At 55.3% G+C, this 17,729-nt stretch overlaps 1 protein-coding gene across 4 annotated transcripts in view; it reads right to left on the bottom strand.

Moving 5' to 3' along the window:
* Nucleotides 1-1,482: 1,482 nt before the first annotated feature.
* The window catches only part of POC1A (POC1 centriolar protein A), a 67,738-nt gene continuing 51,491 nt past the window's right edge, over nt 1,483-17,729 (bottom strand). For 2 of the 4 annotated variants that reach the window (XR_011994387.1, XR_011994386.1), the window contains exons 11-12: nt 3,260-3,421; nt 1,483-2,218 (exon numbers count right to left, since the gene is read on the bottom strand). Coding sequence is in view for 2 of the 4 variants with exons in the window: in XM_025986906.2 (XP_025842691.1) it covers nt 2,120-2,218 (99 nt within the window). In the remaining 2 variants the exon portion in view is untranslated. The remainder of the gene's footprint in view (nt 2,219-3,259; nt 3,422-17,729) is intronic. The other 2 variants (XM_025986906.2, XM_072720808.1) reach the window with 1 other exon arrangement.

Raw genomic sequence — 17,729 nt, 5'->3', positions numbered from 1 at the left:
TGGCTGGTGGCTCCTTCCGGGCAAGTGTGTGAGAGTGCAGGAAACCCCTCAGGAGGCCCTGCCTCTCAGCCCATGGTTGCCTCCACCTGGGAGAGCCCAGGGTTGGTTGTCTCAGAGCAAGCAGATACATCCCACAAGAAAAGGGGTGCGGAGAGGGGGTGCAGATTAACTAGGGGAGGGGCTTCCAGGGACAGACACTACACCATTGCCCCCGGGCTACTTCCCAAATCCCTAACAGGCTCTCAATCCACATCTTCTCCGCAGAGAAATTCAAAACTCCATCCTGGTGGAAACTGAAGGCAGGAAGATGGCACCCCTGGCCTGGCCGCACCGGGCAAGAGCTGCCACACCACGCCTGGCGACCTGGTTCCTGGCCTGCTGTCCCCCGTCAGGGGAACCATTCATGTCTCTGGAGATGACCCTCCCCCTGGGCTGGCTGCTCAGGTCACCAGGGCCCCAATACTGGGACCTCCAGCATCAGGTCTGGAAGCAACAACAGGACAGCTGGCATGGGAGGGGATGACGAGGCTGGCCTCCCAAGCAGCACCCTGAGCAGGCTCACTTAGGGTTGCTCAGACGCCCTAAGAGCCTTTATGGAGGGGGGCCCATGACCTCCTGGGGCATCTGAGCACCTTACCCAATTCAGACCAGCAGGCCTGCCCAGCTCCTCTATACACACAGGGCCACATAGGAGGCCTCAGCAGGTCCCCAGGAACCCCCGGAAGAGCCCGAGCAAGCAAGAGCCTCTTCCCCACTCATGGCTTGTGTCATAACCACCCCGAGGGGTGCCGACCACTGCCACCTAAACAAGAACCTGAGGCTCAGAGACATTGTGGCATCGTGTTGAGGCTACACGGCCGGCCACTGGCAGAATCTGAAGCCGGGGCCTGGCCGGCGGCTTCCTCCCCAGCCCGCTGCAGGAGGCAGCTTCCCCATTCCGCCATTCATCCAGCTCCGAGGCGTTCCGGCTCTGCTCCCACCTGGAAGCCGCGGAGGCTGGGAGCCTCATTAGCTGTGTGGTACTGACACAGCTCCCGAGAAGTTCTAACACTGCCCCTGGGCCCCCCAGAGCAGGGCAGGTGTGTGGAGGCATAAATATCTCTGGCTGGCTGGGACCCAAGAAGCCAAATGCCGAAGGACACAACCTAGACATGTGGAAAACACTGGCCTGGCTCTCCCTGCGCGGGTGCATGGGAAGGAGCTGTGGGAACCCTTATGAGTAAATGGAAATGCAGGTGCCGGAGTCCTCCAGGACCCAACCGATGAAGCCGGCTGGGGCCAGCCAGAGAGGGTTGGGTGCTCTGCAGGGGCTCCAGCTGTTCTTGCTCTCCCGCTTCCCTGAGCAGATGCAGACAAGTGTCCCAAGCTCCAGAGGTGACCTGGCAGGGACCCTCCAAAGCCACTGCTTTCATTCTCCCCTTATGGCATAAAGGAGCTAATGGGGATGGGGGAGCTAATAAGGTTTCACTCAGAACAAGCCACTTTTATGACAAGCTCCATAAAATCCATTTTAATTTCAGATTCCTTCACCCTCATGCATACAGAGGAAGAAGCCACCAGCCCCAGTGAACAGGTGTGGAGCAGAAGTCAAGGCCACTGCAAAGCCACCACCTCCCTGAGTGCTTGTTCCTGGGTAAACCTGACTCAGATGGGCCCATGCTGGGCCTTTTGTCAGATTTGGAGAAAACTCCTGGCTCACCCATCCCATGGGCAGGTCACTGCTAAGCTGTTGTGGGTGGGAAGAGCCAATCATATGGCAGAAAGGGGGACAAACCTCCGTAAAGGGGCTTGGGGCTACCGCTTCTGGCCAGGAGCCGCGATCTCAGGGCATGTCAGGACTCTGAGGTAGCAAACGTTTTCAAGTGACTCCTTCACATTAAACCAAACACAGTCCATCCTGCAAGTGCAGGCCCTGCCTATGGGGGCCTTCCACTGCTAGGAGAGCCTCCAGGTGCAGAGGGCAGGCAGAGGAGAGAAGGGCATAACCTCTGGGGCTCAGGGATAGATGGGATTCCCACAGAGCCAAATCCCCTTCGTTTATTTACCCAAGTCCCATAGTACAAATCCCTGCCCTGCCACCCCCCAAAATCGACCGAGCTCTTGATTCTTGCTCCCCTGATCATGGTGTTGTTCTCTGCATGATTAACTGCTGGTTCTCCAGACACTGCTTCAGCTTGTCTTCCGTCAGTGTCAGCCGTTGCTCTAGGATGGAGACTGTCTGCAAAATAAATGGTGGTCAGTCTTCTGAGGATGGAGGGGCTCCGGGGCTGCCCTGGGGAATCCCCTCAGCCAGTTCTGCTCAGCTGCTCAGCCCGCTGTTCTGCCTGGGGACAGTTCTCACCTTCATGTCCCCTCCTGGCTCTGGATGGCTGCTCTCTGATGTCTGTGGGTGAGGGCAGGACACAGTGAAGGTAGGCAGGCAGCAGGTCCCATAGCCCTTGGGCATTCCCCAAGACAATCAAGGGTCAGGATTCCCCAGTAGTCTGGCATTTATATTGGGAGTCTGGAGCAGAACCACTCTATTGTCTGGACTAGGCTCTGTCCACAATCAACTGGAGACCATCATCCATCTCCATTCCAAAGGTAAGAAAACTCTACCCGGAAACGAAGGTACCCCACCTGGATCCTGGCCATGCCTCAGGCCTTTCACCTCTACACAAGGAAGGGCTTCCCGGGCTGGGGGGTGAGTGACTGAGCAACCCTGAGCCTAGGAGGGCCTCTGCCTGTCCAAGTCCAGTGAGGACCACTGCCCAGAGACATCAGAGCACAGGAATTACAGGAAATTCGCCATCAGGGAGTTAGGCCCTAACTCCATCTCTGAGCCCCTTTGCTCCTCCGTAATGGAAGGACAGTGCCAAGCTCATAGGAGTCTTGGAGACTATGAGGTGACTCAGGATGGTGCCCAGCCCTTTTTAGCTTGACCCACATTGGCAACGCTTGTCATCATGCTGGTTTCCAGAGGCTGAGCCCTAGCTCCCTGGCCTCTCCTGCACACCCAGCATGCCAGCCTGTGGACCTGGCTGTCTGGCCTGCCAGATGCCCCCAGCTGCTGGGGCTGCATGTGCCTCATAGGCCAGGGCCTTCTTGCAGACATGGCTGCTAGACAAGCCTGCAGAAAACCTGCCCACCTTCTCTGGCTTTGGACAGAGTGCTGGCAGAGGGGCAGCGCTACCTGGGAGTGTGCTCCCCAGAGAGCAGCTGGCCCCCTGCCCACCAGGAGACTCCCGCCCAGGGCCTGCCCACCAGTCACAGAGCCTACCCCGGTCCTCGCCCAGAGCTTGACCCATGCTGGCCACGACGGCAGAGCTCTCCTTCACCTCCTTATTGAGGGCTGGGTGAGGGCCTGTGCACGCCGGGCCTGCACCAGGCACTGGGCGAGTCTGCTATGAACGAAGCAGGCTTGGTCTCTGTACTGTGCAGCCTACAGCCAGAAAAGGGTCAGATTAAGAAACAATACTTTCTATTAATTTTAGAAAGTCTCTCAGCCTAAGTGCTCAGCCCCCATTTGTCTGTGGGCTTTCCCAAGGGGTTTTGCCACCTTCCCTGAGGCTCCAAGGAGGTTCTGGGCCTTGGTCCAGTGAAAAGGAAACTTTCCTTTCATACATTTAATAAAACATTGAAACATTTTGGGAGGGAGTTTCCCCTCTCAGGCTGCTATAAATTCTCACAGCATCCCGCACGGATGTCAGCTGCTCATGGAGGCTGCTCCTCCTGGCGGCTGGCCCTTTCCAAATGAGCTGGCCTGGGCTGAAGGGGCTCTGAACCCTCTGGAGTCCAGGCCTGAGCCTGAAAAGGTGCACTGCAACCTGAGAGGCAGAGCTGGGCTGAAAGAGATAGCCACACACCCACCCCTGAGCTGGCCAGAAGCTGTGGAGGGGTCTGTACCTCGTAAAAGTGGTGGCGGAAACAGCCCCTGGCTGGCCCAGAGCAGCATTCCTGGAAGTTTCCACTGGCTGCTGTGAAACTTGCGCTGAGCCAAGCTCCAAAATCATTCCTCATCCAGACTTTTTCCGATGGCCCCGGACTCCAGGTCACAGTGGGGGAGCCAGCCTGCTTTTCCTCTCTGCCCACCCCCTCCCCACCCCTTTTAACTTTTCGCAGGGACCGAATTCTCAAGTGTGGAGGCAGTAGGTGCTGGGCCAATGTCAATACCCGGGGAGCCACGCATTTCAAGGGCCTCCACTTAGTCCCATGGTGGGGCCATACTTCAGCTCGGTAGAAATATGTCATTTGTCGATATTAAATTTCTTTAAACACAAAGGCACATACGTCTTTCAAATCCAGCCCCCTGAAAGGAGGGTGCCAGCCTGGTTGTGGGCCCTTCCTTTGGGAGTTTTGAGGGAGTGCTGCATGGCATGTTGTAGACAGAAAGGCTTGAAATCCACTAGTCCTCAAATCTGCAGCCCCTTCTTTTCCCTGCCATTTTCCCATTTCTTTTCCAGAGGAGAAAGACTCTGGAAGAGTCATCACCTCTGTGTTTGGTCTGTACTTCCCATCTCCCCCACGCCCCCCGCATACTCTGCCCAGATGCTGAGTGGCAGCCACCATCCAGGGCTGAAGTCCACCAGGTCCTTCGCATTCACATTTGATCCCACCCAACCCGTTTGCACCGGAAGGACGGGACAGGGAGAGGAGGACGATTTTGGGCTATTCGTACATTAGAACGCTGTCCGGCAGTCTCTGCTCTGCACATTTTCCTTAATTCTCTTTTTATAAAGCAGGGGGTGTCATTTTCATGGAAAAGTTTCTTCTTCAACAATCCTTCAGGGTAGGAGGCTTTATCATCCCCATTTTCAGGCGAGGAAATCAAGACACAGTGATATTAAGCAACCTGCCTCAAGTCCCACAGCTTATAAATAACAAACCAGGGCTGTGAACTTCGGTGGCCTGGCTTCAGAGTTTGGGCTAAGGCACTGAGAGCTGCACCTCTGCTCTGTCCCCATCAGGCACACATACAGTGAGGCCTGGCTTTATTCTTCCCTATATGCCTGAGGGCTACTGGCCTTATAACCCCAGAAGGCCTGTTTGTGTGCTCCCCCCACCCCCACCATGCCCCCGCATGGCTCAACCAAGGCCCAACTCAAGCAGCCCGAGGAGGAACTTGTGGATCTCTGCTCTTACCCACCAGCAGCTACCTTCTGTCCAGGCCACCTGGCCAGGTGGCTCCAGATGGAATGAGCAGCAACAGTGGGAAGGGATAACCCCCAGGGTCCCCTAGCAGCCCCCTCACAACATCAGGCCACCCTCAGGCAGTTCCCAGGCCTCAGATGCCCCCGAGCCCCATAAAGCAGTCTCTCACCTGACTGAGCCCTAAGGTTTGGAATTCTCACAAAAGTCACAATTTTAAGTTATAAAAAGGCAACGTTATATGGACAAAAGGGACATAACAACAATAACCTTTTCATAGATACTAGATGAGCAACTCGCCGGACGCTTGAATTTTCGATGCTTTCTTTCACTGGGGCGCGGCGTCTCTCAGCCTCAGTGCTCAGTTCCCAAGCACGCTATGGAACTGAACGCACCCTGGTCACTGCCGGATGCCCTGCCCCTCACAACATGGAGTTCAATTAAATACATCTCTCTCTCCCTGAACCATGGCGACAGGAAGCAGAATTCAGACCCCATGCCTGGACACTGTCACTCCTTGCCCAACACCATCTACTTCAAACATGACAGCCTTTGCCTGCAAGCCACGGAGGGAGCCTCAAGGGCAAGGTCACAGGAGACCCAGAAGTTCATCTTCAAAGTCACACCTGTCAGAGGGTCACCTGGGGGCTTGTTTCTGAACCATCTTCTGCTGCTGTTACCGGCAATTTCCAGGAAGCCATGGCCCTTGTCATGAGAAAGGTGTTCTTGGAAACATTCCTGTTTGCCACTGAACGTATTCTGTTGTTTCTCTAGACTGAAGCTTGGCACATTCGGCTTGTGCCTACTTTTGTAAATAAGGTTTTATCATCGTGCCCATCTGTTTAGGTATCGTCTATGGCTGCTTTCTGGCTAGAATGGCAGGTTGCACAGTTGTGACAGAGACCCTATGATCCACAAAACCTGGTATTTACTGTTAAGAAAGTTGGCAGACCCTTGCCCCAGAATCTCTTCACTCACCCATCCTCACCGAGCAACCCCTGTGCAGGCCTGAGTTACTGAGGGTGATGATGGCACGCACAGAGTCAGCTGGGCCCGCAGGGTGCGCCCTGGGGTGAAGGGGCAAGTGCTGGGCAGCAGTACAGACCAGCGGGGTGTGCTGGGAAGAACAGAGGGGTCCAGGCCGGGGAAGCGGTGCTGGGCAGAGAGGGGTGAGCAAAGGCCAAGTTTGCCAGGCAAGCACGGCTGGAAGGGCACTGGGGCCAAAGGATCAGTGTGCACGGACCCCTGAGGGGGCAGGGAAAGTAACGAACAGGAGGGATGGAGCAGAGGAAGGCCCAGTGTGGGGGTGAGGAACGGCTTCCCAGAAGCGGGAGATGGGACCAGGGCCTGCAGGCTGTGCCTCAGAGCAAAAGATGGTGCTGGTAGTCCTAGGCTGAGTAGGGGGCAGACCCCTCCGGCTGCCACAAGGGGATGTCTAGACCAGGGACAGCCACACGGTATGGGCCCGCACCACCTGGTAAGTTGGGTCACAAATGGGAGGAGGGATGTGCCCCGAGGCCCTGAACACAGGACCGGACACAGAACAGGACGGCCCTCAAGAGAGGTGGACAACGGGCTCCAGGCAGAACAGACTAAGTGTAAGGCCCCTCTGAGGGTCTGGCAGTGAACTTGGGCCAGCAGCATGGCTAGTCTGCATCACTGACATCATCTTCACTGCTGGGGGTACGGTGGGGGAGGTTGGGGGGGACTCCGGGGTAGGGGGAGAGCAGTGGACCCACGGGTCCCTGGGCACCAGACAGGATCTGAGGCAGCCTGGCCCTCAGTGGGTGACAAGGAAGGGACAGCCCAATGCAGGGGGCCTGCCAGTGAAGAGGGTGCTGGAGGTACTGGGGGCCAAATCCAAGAGCCAGAGTGCAGCCAGCTCTGGCTGGGGGCGGGGACGCTGTTCCAGCCTGCCGGCTGCCTGAGCTCTCCAGAGGAAAATCCTCCCGGGAGAGGTGAGCAATGGCATCTTATTTGAATCCTCATTTTCCTGCTTAGGAGACAGCAGACACTGATCTGTCCCCTGTCAAGGCAACATTAACAGGCAAGCGGCTTCTCTCACTCACAGTTCAAGATGTGTAAGACGGTTCATGTAACACCCGAAGGGCCTTCTGAGTGGGGTATAAAAATAACCGATTTTAAAGTGACAGGCCTATATTTCTAGTCCCCTAAGAACTTCAGTGATGCTCAAAGAAGCTGCACCAAAATGCCAGGCCTCAGCCACATGTCTGGCACCCAGGGCCCCCAACTCCATGTAGGAGACAACACAACATGGGGGACACTTTGACAGACACCATGGCTCTGTACCTCGCTGCCTTAGATGCCTTTCCCCGACTGGCACCAAGGCCTCAGGTGCCTGCCCAAGGCTGCGGGGCTCTAGCAGCTGGTACAGTTGAGCCCCACTCCCACACTGTCCCCGCACCCACCAAGGGCCTAAACGGGCCAGTCTGGGTGCCCTGCTTGGGGCAGAGCCCAGGGAGTGCATCTCCACTGACTTTTGGGTGGCCAAGGCGACAGCCTCCACTCCTGATGTGTGACAAGGACTCAGGCAGCTGCAGTACTGCCGGGGGCCAATGTGGATTTGCAGGGCCTTTGCCTGGCCCTGTTGCCCGAGGGCTGGGGAACCAGGATACTCCCACGGGCTCTGCACGGGCATCGTGTGGAAGAGGCAAGAGTCCAGTGCCCCCTGAATCAATCCCACCCACCCCGGAAGTGGTGCAACAAAGGCACCAGAAGGGCAGAAGGGACTCACCCAGCACACAGAGGCCCCACTCGTCTCACAGAGCACTGTGCAGTCCTCTGGTGACCAATCTCTGCCTGCCAGTTTCACCATCATGCTTTCCCTGGGCTTGCTGAGCTCCTCCTTTGTCCCTGCTCTCACCAGTGGACTGCCTCCTTCCCGGGCCCCCTACTTCCTCAGAGCACAACCTCCCCTTCTTTCAGCCCTCCTGGCCTCTTATTTCTCCTCAGAATGGTTTCCTCTTGAGGAGGGCTTGTCGTGCATTTTTTCTTTCCTCCACTCTCCTCTATTCCTCATTTCTATCTCCTTTTTAGGCCTCTTTTTCATCCCCCTTTCACTTGCGTTTGAGAAGAAGGCAAGAAGAAAAGGAGGAGGATGCATTTACAGAGAGTGACCTCCAATTGAAATCCAGGCCCCTGACACGGCTGATGCTGGGGCTGGCAGACCTGGGAAGGAGAGCTCCAGCTCTGCTGACCAAGGCTTTGTGAGGTGACAACACACGTCAGGCTGAAGGAAATGCGTTCCAAATGCCAGGTACAGCAGGTGCAAAGGCCCTGAGGCACAGAAGAACATGGCACACTTGGAACTATCAGGGAGGTCAATGTGGTTCATCTGGAGTGCTTGAGCAGGTTAGAGTGTGGTGGCCACAAGGCAGGTGGAGGAGGCGCCCCAGGGCCCTTAACCAGAAAGGGGCAGAACAGGGAAGTCTCTACTCCCTGGCACTGCCTTATCACACTCACAGGTCTGAGCAAGTACAGCCTGAGGAGGGTGTTCCTGCATGTCTGTGGCTAGTTTTCAGAGTTGGTTCTAGACTGAGTCTGGGAGAAGAGGCTCTCAGTCCTGGAACTGACCATGGCCAAGTGGTGGCACAGCTGGAGGTGAAACGGAAGGGAATGAGCTGGCACTTCAGAACACAGACCCAGGGCAGATGCTCTGAGCCAGGGGCCTTCCGGCAGCCGCTCCTCCACCCAGAGTGCTGCTGCTACTACGACCTTTGCTGAAAGCCTCTTTCCTGTGGAGCCCACGTGCAAATGTAAGGAAAACTAGAGCTATAACTTCCACAAAGCCCTGAGGGGCCACAGTACACCAACAAGCCCTCCTGACACTCCCACATTTGTCGGGTCTGCCAGGTGCTGCAAACAGATGCTGGCTTGTGGGGCTTCTAGGCACTGGTGTGGCCATAGCACTGGTCCTGTCTGGGCAGGCTTTTGGTGAAGCTGCTCAGCCACGACTAACAGTGAGTAATGTTTTGGAAGGAGGGAGAAAGACCAAGGGAGACCAGCCAGCCATTCTATGTGCATTTCTCAGATACTCGGCCAGTTCCTTATAGAACGTTGCTGCACGTGGAGGCTATGCTCTAGGCTTCCCCCAGCACTCCCCCATCCCATCCAGCTCTGGGGCGGCCCTTCCCTCTGGCAGCCCCCCCGACCCCAGCCAGGGGACTTCTTCACGTCCACTTTCTGCTCTAGGTAGAGCCCTAGGTGGAGCATGGAGCCCCTCTTAGGTGGTTTTTATGGTCAACATCCCCTCCTGGGCTTCTCTGGAGGGTGGAAGACAGGTGGACAGGGTGGCTGGGCCAGAGAGTTCACATCCAGCCACATGCCCCCCTCAAGCACTCTGTCAGGCTGGGGGCACAACAGTGAGGGGAACTAACTAACACTGCCCTGTGCTGGCGGTGTAGCAGGAAGCCAGGAGACTGAGCCATCAACGTCTGTAGGGGGCAGGATGGGCAGCAAGGCAAAAGGTGAAGGGGTTGGGGTCGGGGGTGCCACATGAGCAGGTGTGTGCCAGGGCTATAGAGTGCGGCAAAAGAGGGAGAGAGGGGAAGTATGCAGGGCAGAGGCAGCACTGGGCCAAGGCTGGGAGAGGGCGGTGGGAATGCTGAGCACAGTGGGGTGCTAAGAGTGGGTGGGAGCCACAGGGAAGCCTGATGGGGTGCAGGAAGCCAGTCAGGTGACTGGACCATGCCATCCATGACTCCTCTGGTTGCTCAGTCAGGCTGGGCAGCGCCCTTGAATCAGGGCTTGATTCGGGCCAGTTGCCCCTGCCCCAGGGCCCCCAGTCTGTGGCAGGTGGGCCCCAGCTACTTCCCTCTCTGTGACTGTACCGCTCAGGTCCCACCTTCCCCCTCAGCGTCCTGGGACTCCTGGGTCACCCTTCACCTCCACACTCCTTCTGCCAAGCCCCTTTTCTGTCCAGGAGCTCTGGGATAAAGGCCGGACTCAAGGCCCACATTGCCTGTTACTACTGCTCTTGCTGACCAAAGCCACCTACCTAAAGCCCCACTCCAACCCCCTTCCCCCAGAAGTCCTCATGGTCCCACCCCCACACTTGGTGCCCACCCTCCTCTCCTCTCCCAGGATGTCTTGATCACAGCACGGGTACAGGCCCTTGGAAAATGCTGTCCCAGTAACCCCCATCCCACCTTTGTCCTGTGAGGCTCCAGAGCGGTGTTTCCTGGATTCAAACCTGAACCCGACTACTAACTTGCTAAACAGCCGTGGGCAAGTTATTGGACTCTAGGCTTCAGATTCCTCATCTATATAGTGCATCTCTCCAGGCTCCACTCCAGTACAGCTACTATTAAGGAGCCCTTGCTCTGAACATGGGGGTGTACCATGGGCAGCACAGCTCCCTACCTCACCGGGGCCACAGCTGAGCTCTGGGCTGCAGGGGGCCCCGGGCACAGATGAGGCCCTGAAGGAGGCACCCGTGGTCCAGCCTGGTAGGGGCTGAGCCATCAGAGCACGTGGTGGTCTGGCTGCCCCTTAAAGTTCTCTTGTGACGGAAAGTTCCTTTTAATCACTTCCAGGCTTGTGGTTGATTTGGGCTCCTCCAGGCAGTCTCCCACAGGGGCTGGGACATCCCAGCCCCCTCCCCCCAACACAGAAGCCAGATTCCTGGTGGTAGGGTCCTGGGCGCCCTGGGGCTTTGGGAGAGGGCACAGCTGCCCAGCCACACCCCTGGGGACCCTCGTGCCAGGCTGTAGGGGACGTCCTGGCGTTGGCCATTGGCTCAATGCCCCCATCTCGACTGTGCCGCCCAGAATGTCTAACTTTCCTTTGGTTTCATAGCAAAGATGGAAAAATGTGGAATTAATCTCCCCTGTAGCATGGTTTTGACTTTACTCAGATTTTAAAGATCTAAAACAGATGCAAGAAAAGGGGAATCTCTTTGCTGTGGGGTCTCGTGAGCTATCAAAACAAAATGGGGCTGCCAGGCGCAGCGCCCGCACAGCTCCGCCTCATCTCCTGCCAGCAACGGCTCTGTCTGCTGCTGTATGTCTGTGTGTGCGCACACACATGCGCATACGCAGGGCTCCATCTTGCTGATGGTGTCCTGGCCAGCCCATGGCTAAATGTGGGGGGTGATTGGGGGCCGGAAGGACCAGCATGGCTTCCTGGGAGTGGGGGCTGCTAGTCCGAGCCTAGCCCTTCCCACCCCCTAAGGCTCTGCCTCCCCATTCCCTGCTCTGTCTAGCACCACATGGTCTGTGGCAAGGGGCCCTTGAGTCAAAGGTGCAGATGCTGGCCCTCGACAGTCTGTTGACATCCGTCAGTCTGAATGCCAGCATCATGAGGACAGGCTCACTGCGGTCTTTGTTTCCAGGCACACAGTAGGTGCACACTGGGTGCGGGACAGACAAATGCCAAGCCCTGAGCACCATGAAGATCCAGAGAATTCAGGTTTTGTACCAGACAGCCCAGGTTTCCAGGGCCTAGAGTGGCCTTACTCTGAGGATAAGCCCATTGGACTGGTGAGGAACTTTCCCAAGCTTGGGCCCTGGACCTGGCGAGCTTTAGGGGTTAATGGGGGAGGGATCGGAGGGGCAGGCAGGCCAGAGGGGCCCCTGTCAGCTGGCTTGGGCCTCAGCAGGATGTGGGGGTGCACCAAGTAGGGTGGGAATCCAGGAAGCGGCCTGCTTCCTCCCTCTCTCGCCTCAGGCCTGATTTGATGAGGGCTAACGGCTCCAAGCCCTGAACTTCATAGGGGAAGAAACGGGAGATTCCCTCTCATGCTGACGTCTGACTGACTTGTCCAGGATCACACACAGTTGATGCACAACAAAATGTGTTCCTGAAGAAATTCCTCCAATCTCTCTGGGCTTGGCAACTGTCTTTTCAACCAACCCCTTTCACCCCCCGGTTGGCTGCTAACAACGCAAAACAAGCCTTTGTCCCTTGAGCCCACAGGTCCGTGTTTCTGTTTCACATTATCTCAGGGATATAGGATTTCTCTGACGTTTCTGCATCCCCCAACCCCCACCTCTACTGAGGATTAGCTCTCTTCGGGAAGTACATGAAACACTATTTTCTACTGGTGGATTAGCCATGGGATTAAGGAATCTTGGCTAATTTACCTTCCTTGTGGCTTAAAAGCAACTCCTCTTAAATGAACACATGCTTTTCCATATTACTACTTACCCCCAAAAGAGAAGCTATAAAGAGTGGGTCCACTCACCACCATCCATACAACCATGTGCTACCCACACCAGAATGGAGGATCTGAGCTGCATATCCCACCAACACTGGCCTGGGTTCAAGCTCATCTCTTTGTCAGCCCTGGGCAGGCCACCAGGGAGACAAGCTTCTGACCAGGACAGGCCCTAAGATGCAGGATGCCAGTCGCCACTCAGCCAGAGCTCTGCTGTACTCTGACCCCATGCTGAGTCCAAACAGGGCTGAGCCTGGGGCGCAAATCTTGGCTTTGGCCACCTTCTGCATTACATTTCTTTGGAAGCTGACTTTTCCAACAATCCGTAATCCAATGTGGTAGTTAATTTACCACAACCTGATAAAACACAATCGTCCCAAATCAGACGGACTGTCAGGCAGCTTGATGGAGGCCTCAGTACAGCCTGGCAAGTGAGGCTGTAGCCCCAGCCCAACAGGACCAGCTCAGGGAAGAAGGGCTCACAGAATTCCCCTGGCCTGCCGAGGACCCACTGATCCACGACATGAAACCTAGCCTCTCATCTTGGATGGTTATCTGGAGCCACTAGCTGGGCCCAAATCAGAAAGGGGGGCATGGAACTTCTCCCCCAGAAGCCATGCCTCACCAAGTTTAAAGCTTCTTTCTGCTTTTTCTCCTCCACAATACCAGCGGTCCAGGCCCAGAGAGAGCCCTCTACAGGACAGGTGGAAGGAAGTGGCAGGCCAGACAGTAGCTTTCCCTGACCCTGCTCCAGTGGTGCTTCATTTGGGAGCATGCCAAATGGCCACAGGGTCAGCTGTGACTTCGTTCATCACAGAGCCACGGAGGCCTATTTGGGACTGCCAGTCAACCAGAATACTCCTAGGCCCCTTCTTGTGGCCAGGGCTTAACCCTTTCCTAGAGAGCCCGTGGGTCCCCAGAGGAGTGAGAGCAAACCACCCAGTGTCCCCTTCCTCCCTCCTCGGGAGTAATCCTAGAATCAGTCTGAATGAGATACCCCTGCATGGGCCTTGTTATTCTGCTCCAGTCCCTGCCCTGCCCCTCCCCAGCTCCAGCCTTGCTCTGGGCCTCACAGGAGAAATCTCCTAAGACTGTGAACATTCCCAGGCCTCAGAGGTAACTGCAGCCATCCCAAGCCCATCTGGTGGGTGGGGGCCTTCGATCTGTAGCTTCTCTGGGGAAGGGTGCTTTCTGCCACAACCACAGACGGCAGAGAAGATGGAGCTGCCATGCAGCACCCTGTGCAATAATAAACACAAGCTCGTCCTCTTTTGAGTGCTGCTAACAGCACCAACCTTTGCTTTTTTTTGTTTTATTTATTTATTTATTCACTCATTCACTCATTCATTCATTCATTCATTCATGAGAGACACAGAGCATGCACAAGAGAGGCAGAGACACAGGCAGAGGGAAAAGCAGGCTCCATGCAGGGAGCCCAATGTGGGACTCGATCACCGGTCTCCAGGATCTCCCGGGGCTGAAGGTGGCGCTAAACCGCTGAGCCACCCAGGCTGCCCCAACCTTTGCTTTTTGCAAAGCCAGAGGAGCCTATGGATAAACTGCCTAAAAGAGCAACAGGCTGGGCAAAGGCCAGGGCCCAGCCCCTCTGCAACTAGCTGGAGTCAGCCCCAAGTATGCCTCTGACACAGACCACAGAGTGTCCAGTCCCCAGGAAGCAGCCTCTTGACAGAGGAAAAACAAATCTCTTGTCTCCAAACCCCAAGTGGTGGGAGCTCAGACTGTCCTGAACTTGACTTTGGCCTAAGAGCAGCTCTTGAATATCTATACAGAAGAGGTCAGCTAGACCCCTTCTGGACTACGTAGGCCAGGTGGCCAGATGTGCTAATGTGGAGAGAGGGCCCACTGCCTGCGTGTACCAAGTGACATGAAAGGGCTACATACACTCTATAAACAGGAATCCTGGCAGGGGGTAAGGGCGGCTGGGCAGGATGACTTTCACTCTATACCTTCCCAAAGAGTTCGGTCTGGGTGCACCTGGGAGAGTTGGAACCCAGCTAAAATGGCGTAACTGCTTTAAAATCTATAGAGTGTTTGCACAATCGTTGGTCTGCCTAGGAAAGAGGTACACTGAAAGCCCCAGAGAATGGTCAGGCAGCTCGGCAGGCCCTGCGTTCCCACCTTCCCTGCCAGCATAGAACTAGGTGCCTCGCCCAAGCAGCCCATCAAACAGGGAACCTCCAGGATTGTGCAGGGGAGGGAGGGTCAGGATGTCTCAAAAACAAAAACAAAAACAAAACAAAACAAAACAAAACAAAAACCCAGGCCATTCTATTGGACTCCCCAAAGCACAAGACAAAAATCCTTAGCCTTGCTGAGTTAGGTCCAGCAGAGTTACAACCTGGATATTTCACAAATTCAAATGTCAGAGGCCCAAACCGGCAGGGCTGGGTGGGCCTGCCCCCGCCTGCATCCCACTGCATGCATGTTCTAGTCTTGGAGCCCAGCAGCCCCCGGTGAGTCACAGGAACCTGAACGTGACATCACAGCATTGCTGTGGCCAGCCTGAAGCACGGGTGCCATAAAAAAACATAGTTGGAGCAGGAATTTCATGGTTTGGTATTTTTAAAAAGCAGCAAGATGTGAAACTGGAGTCGAAAATAACTCTGCTGTGGGCTTCTGAGGCAAAACCACCCAGCCATTTGTTGGGCCCAGGGCCCTGGCTGTGGCCTCTCCAGCTCCTGGGTACTGACTGTGCCTCAGCACCCCACCCCTTGCCCCTGAGGAAGGCCTAGGGACTCTGCAACTCCCAGCACCACCCGAACCTCAGTCACTCAGGAGGCGCAAAGGAAGCAAAGGGAGCCAATGCGCAGGAGGTGAGCTCATGCAGTTAGGCTAGTTGTGGAAAGTAGCCTCTCCCGGCTCACTGGTGAGTGTTCCAGCATGTGAAAGGGACCCCTAGACCATCTGATGCACCCCCAGAAGAACATGAGAGGAAAGGTCAGGGCCTCTGTCTGCATACATGTCGAATGCCCATCACCAAGGAGTCAGGCCTGGCAGCCATGGGGCCCACCCTGGAGTCCTTCCTCAAGGGGAGGGGAGATATGAAAGCAACTCATGGAAAGAAGACCCTACAGGAAATCCCAGCCCCAGGTGAGGTGCTGACCTCTGCTGCCTACCCCATGGGATGGGCACATGGGCAGTGCATAAAGGCTCTCCTCCTCTACAGGAGGAAACCAAGGTTTACTCAGACCCACACAGACAGAAGCGCAGCTGGGTTTTTTTTTTTTCTGGACCTCGTAGGCCTCTAAGGTTAAGTGAATTTTCTCAGGAAGAGAAGACTTGGGGCAGGCCCAGAAGGTCAGTGACTTGTGGTAGCCATAGGATAGGTATACATTCTTTAAAGTGTGTGTGAAGACAGCGTCACAAGAGGAAGGGAGGTATCCACTCATGACCTCAGCCCCAGTATTGCTGAGAATTCCCATGCTGGGTTTTAAGGAGCAAAAAGTCTCCAAAGAAAAACCTAAACTCAAGGCGCCTGGGTGGCTCAGTCAGTTAAGCATCTGCCTTGGGCTCAGGTCATGATCTCAGGGCCCTGAGATTGAGCTCTGCGGGGGAGCCTGCTCCTCCCTCCCCCTCTGCCCTTCCCCCTGTTTTTGTGGTTTCTCTCAAATAAATAAAATCTTTTAAAAAAAGAAAAATCTAAACTCCACTGTTAGCAAACACATTTTCCCCAAAAACCATTATGATAACTAGATTCAAAGAATAGCTATAGGGGTAGCCCATGTGGCTCAGAGATTTAGTGCCACCTTCGGCCCAGGGTGTGATCCTGGAGACCCGGGATCGAGTCCCACGTCGGGCTCCCTGCATGGAGCCTGCTTCTCCTTCTGCCTGTGTCTCTGCCTCTCTCTCTTGGTGCCTCTCATGAATAAATAAATAAAATCTTTGAAAAAAAAAAAAAAAAACGAATAGCTATATGTCTATTGTCTATGTATTCAAAGAATAGCTATACAATAAGTATATGTCTTTGAAGAGCTTCAATCTTGGTCTGATGCCTGGGTCCAGATTCAAGGCTCCCATCTAATGGGCCCCATGACCCATCCCTGATTTTCAATAGCCCCTGTACACTCCAGTCCCCCATCGCCTCCTGGGCTCCCCCATCCCAGACCTGGGGAAAGACCTCTTCTTTCTCTCCCTCTCATCCTACTGTCTAGCCAGACCACTAGAGTCTCACTGGCACCTCAAGGGCACTCCTGGGACTCAAGTCCAGCAGCTGCAGAGGCCTGTGGAATGTCCACTCCTGACACTCCTATTACCTGGCCACCCCGGTACTTTCCCATACTTCACTGGGAACACATCAACTTTGTGCTGTGCTTCAGGGAAGAGCTGGTGCCGGTCTAGCACATCCAGTTAACCAGGAGCTTCACAATAGTGCTCAGAGGACATAAGCTGGCTGGACTGTCCCCACTTTCCAAGGGAGGAAACTAAGGCTCTGGGAACAATGTCACATGCCCAAAGTCACCCAGGTGATGAATGATGGGGTTGGTCCTCAAATCCAGGAGGGCAGGTGTGTCCAAGCTAATGGGCAGGTGGCTCACACTGCTCCCCACGGCTGGTAGGGATATGTAAGGCCAGACAGACCCCAGCTGTTCGGAACATGGCACCCAGCTGGGATCAAGGTCCAAAGGAAAGCAGTGGAACAATCAGTGAAGCCCCACACAGAAACCTCACAGGATTAAAGAAGGTGTCTCCTACACAAAGAAGGGCCAGGGCAAGGGAGTGTACGCTCTGGCCAGGGACCTAAGGGCTACCAGACTCTGCGATCACAGAGCAAGAATATCTAGCCTTAACTTTCAGAGAGATCAAGTTTGGCTTGCAGGTGGGCTCCTCGGTGAAGTCATCCCTGACTACACCAAAACTGTCTAGCAAGTGAAGCTGGGGAGCCCTGGCTTATAGTGGGTTGAGCTCAGGATCACCCAGGATCCTGGAGAAGTCCCAGGCTGATTGGCCCCTTGGGCTGGTCCAGGCCCAGCAGGCCATTACTCACACCCTGTCTGCACCTGCCATGATGCTAGCTCTTGGGCACCAGGTGGGAGGATGAGATGAGGGCTATGAAGGAAGGCCCTTGGAAAGATGCAGGTCTCAGATAAACAGTGGAGTGGAAGGAGGAAGATGACAATGAGGACGTGATCCTCACTCTGTGGACTTCCCATCTAAAACAAGACCATAGGGAGACCTGCCAGGACAGGCCAGTCCAAAGAGCACACCCACTTGGGAGCTGGATAAAGGCCTGTGAACCTTGCAACGCATTCCAAGGTTATCTCCCCGAATGGGCACACTTTTGAAAAACAATGTATGCACTTTATAGAAAAGGCATCTCTGAAAAAGTAAAACGGTACAACCCCAACTGGGGAGTCAAAGGGCTGTATTTCAGATGCTGCACGTGGCCCAAGGAGCATTTGCTCCC

Source organism: Vulpes vulpes, chromosome 9 (genome assembly GCF_048418805.1).
Source record: "Vulpes vulpes isolate BD-2025 chromosome 9, VulVul3, whole genome shotgun sequence".
In the NCBI taxonomy this organism is placed as follows: Eukaryota; Metazoa; Chordata; class Mammalia; order Carnivora; family Canidae; genus Vulpes; species Vulpes vulpes.
Note: the sequence above shows the minus strand (reverse complement) of the source record. Positions and strands in the feature narration are given on the sequence as shown.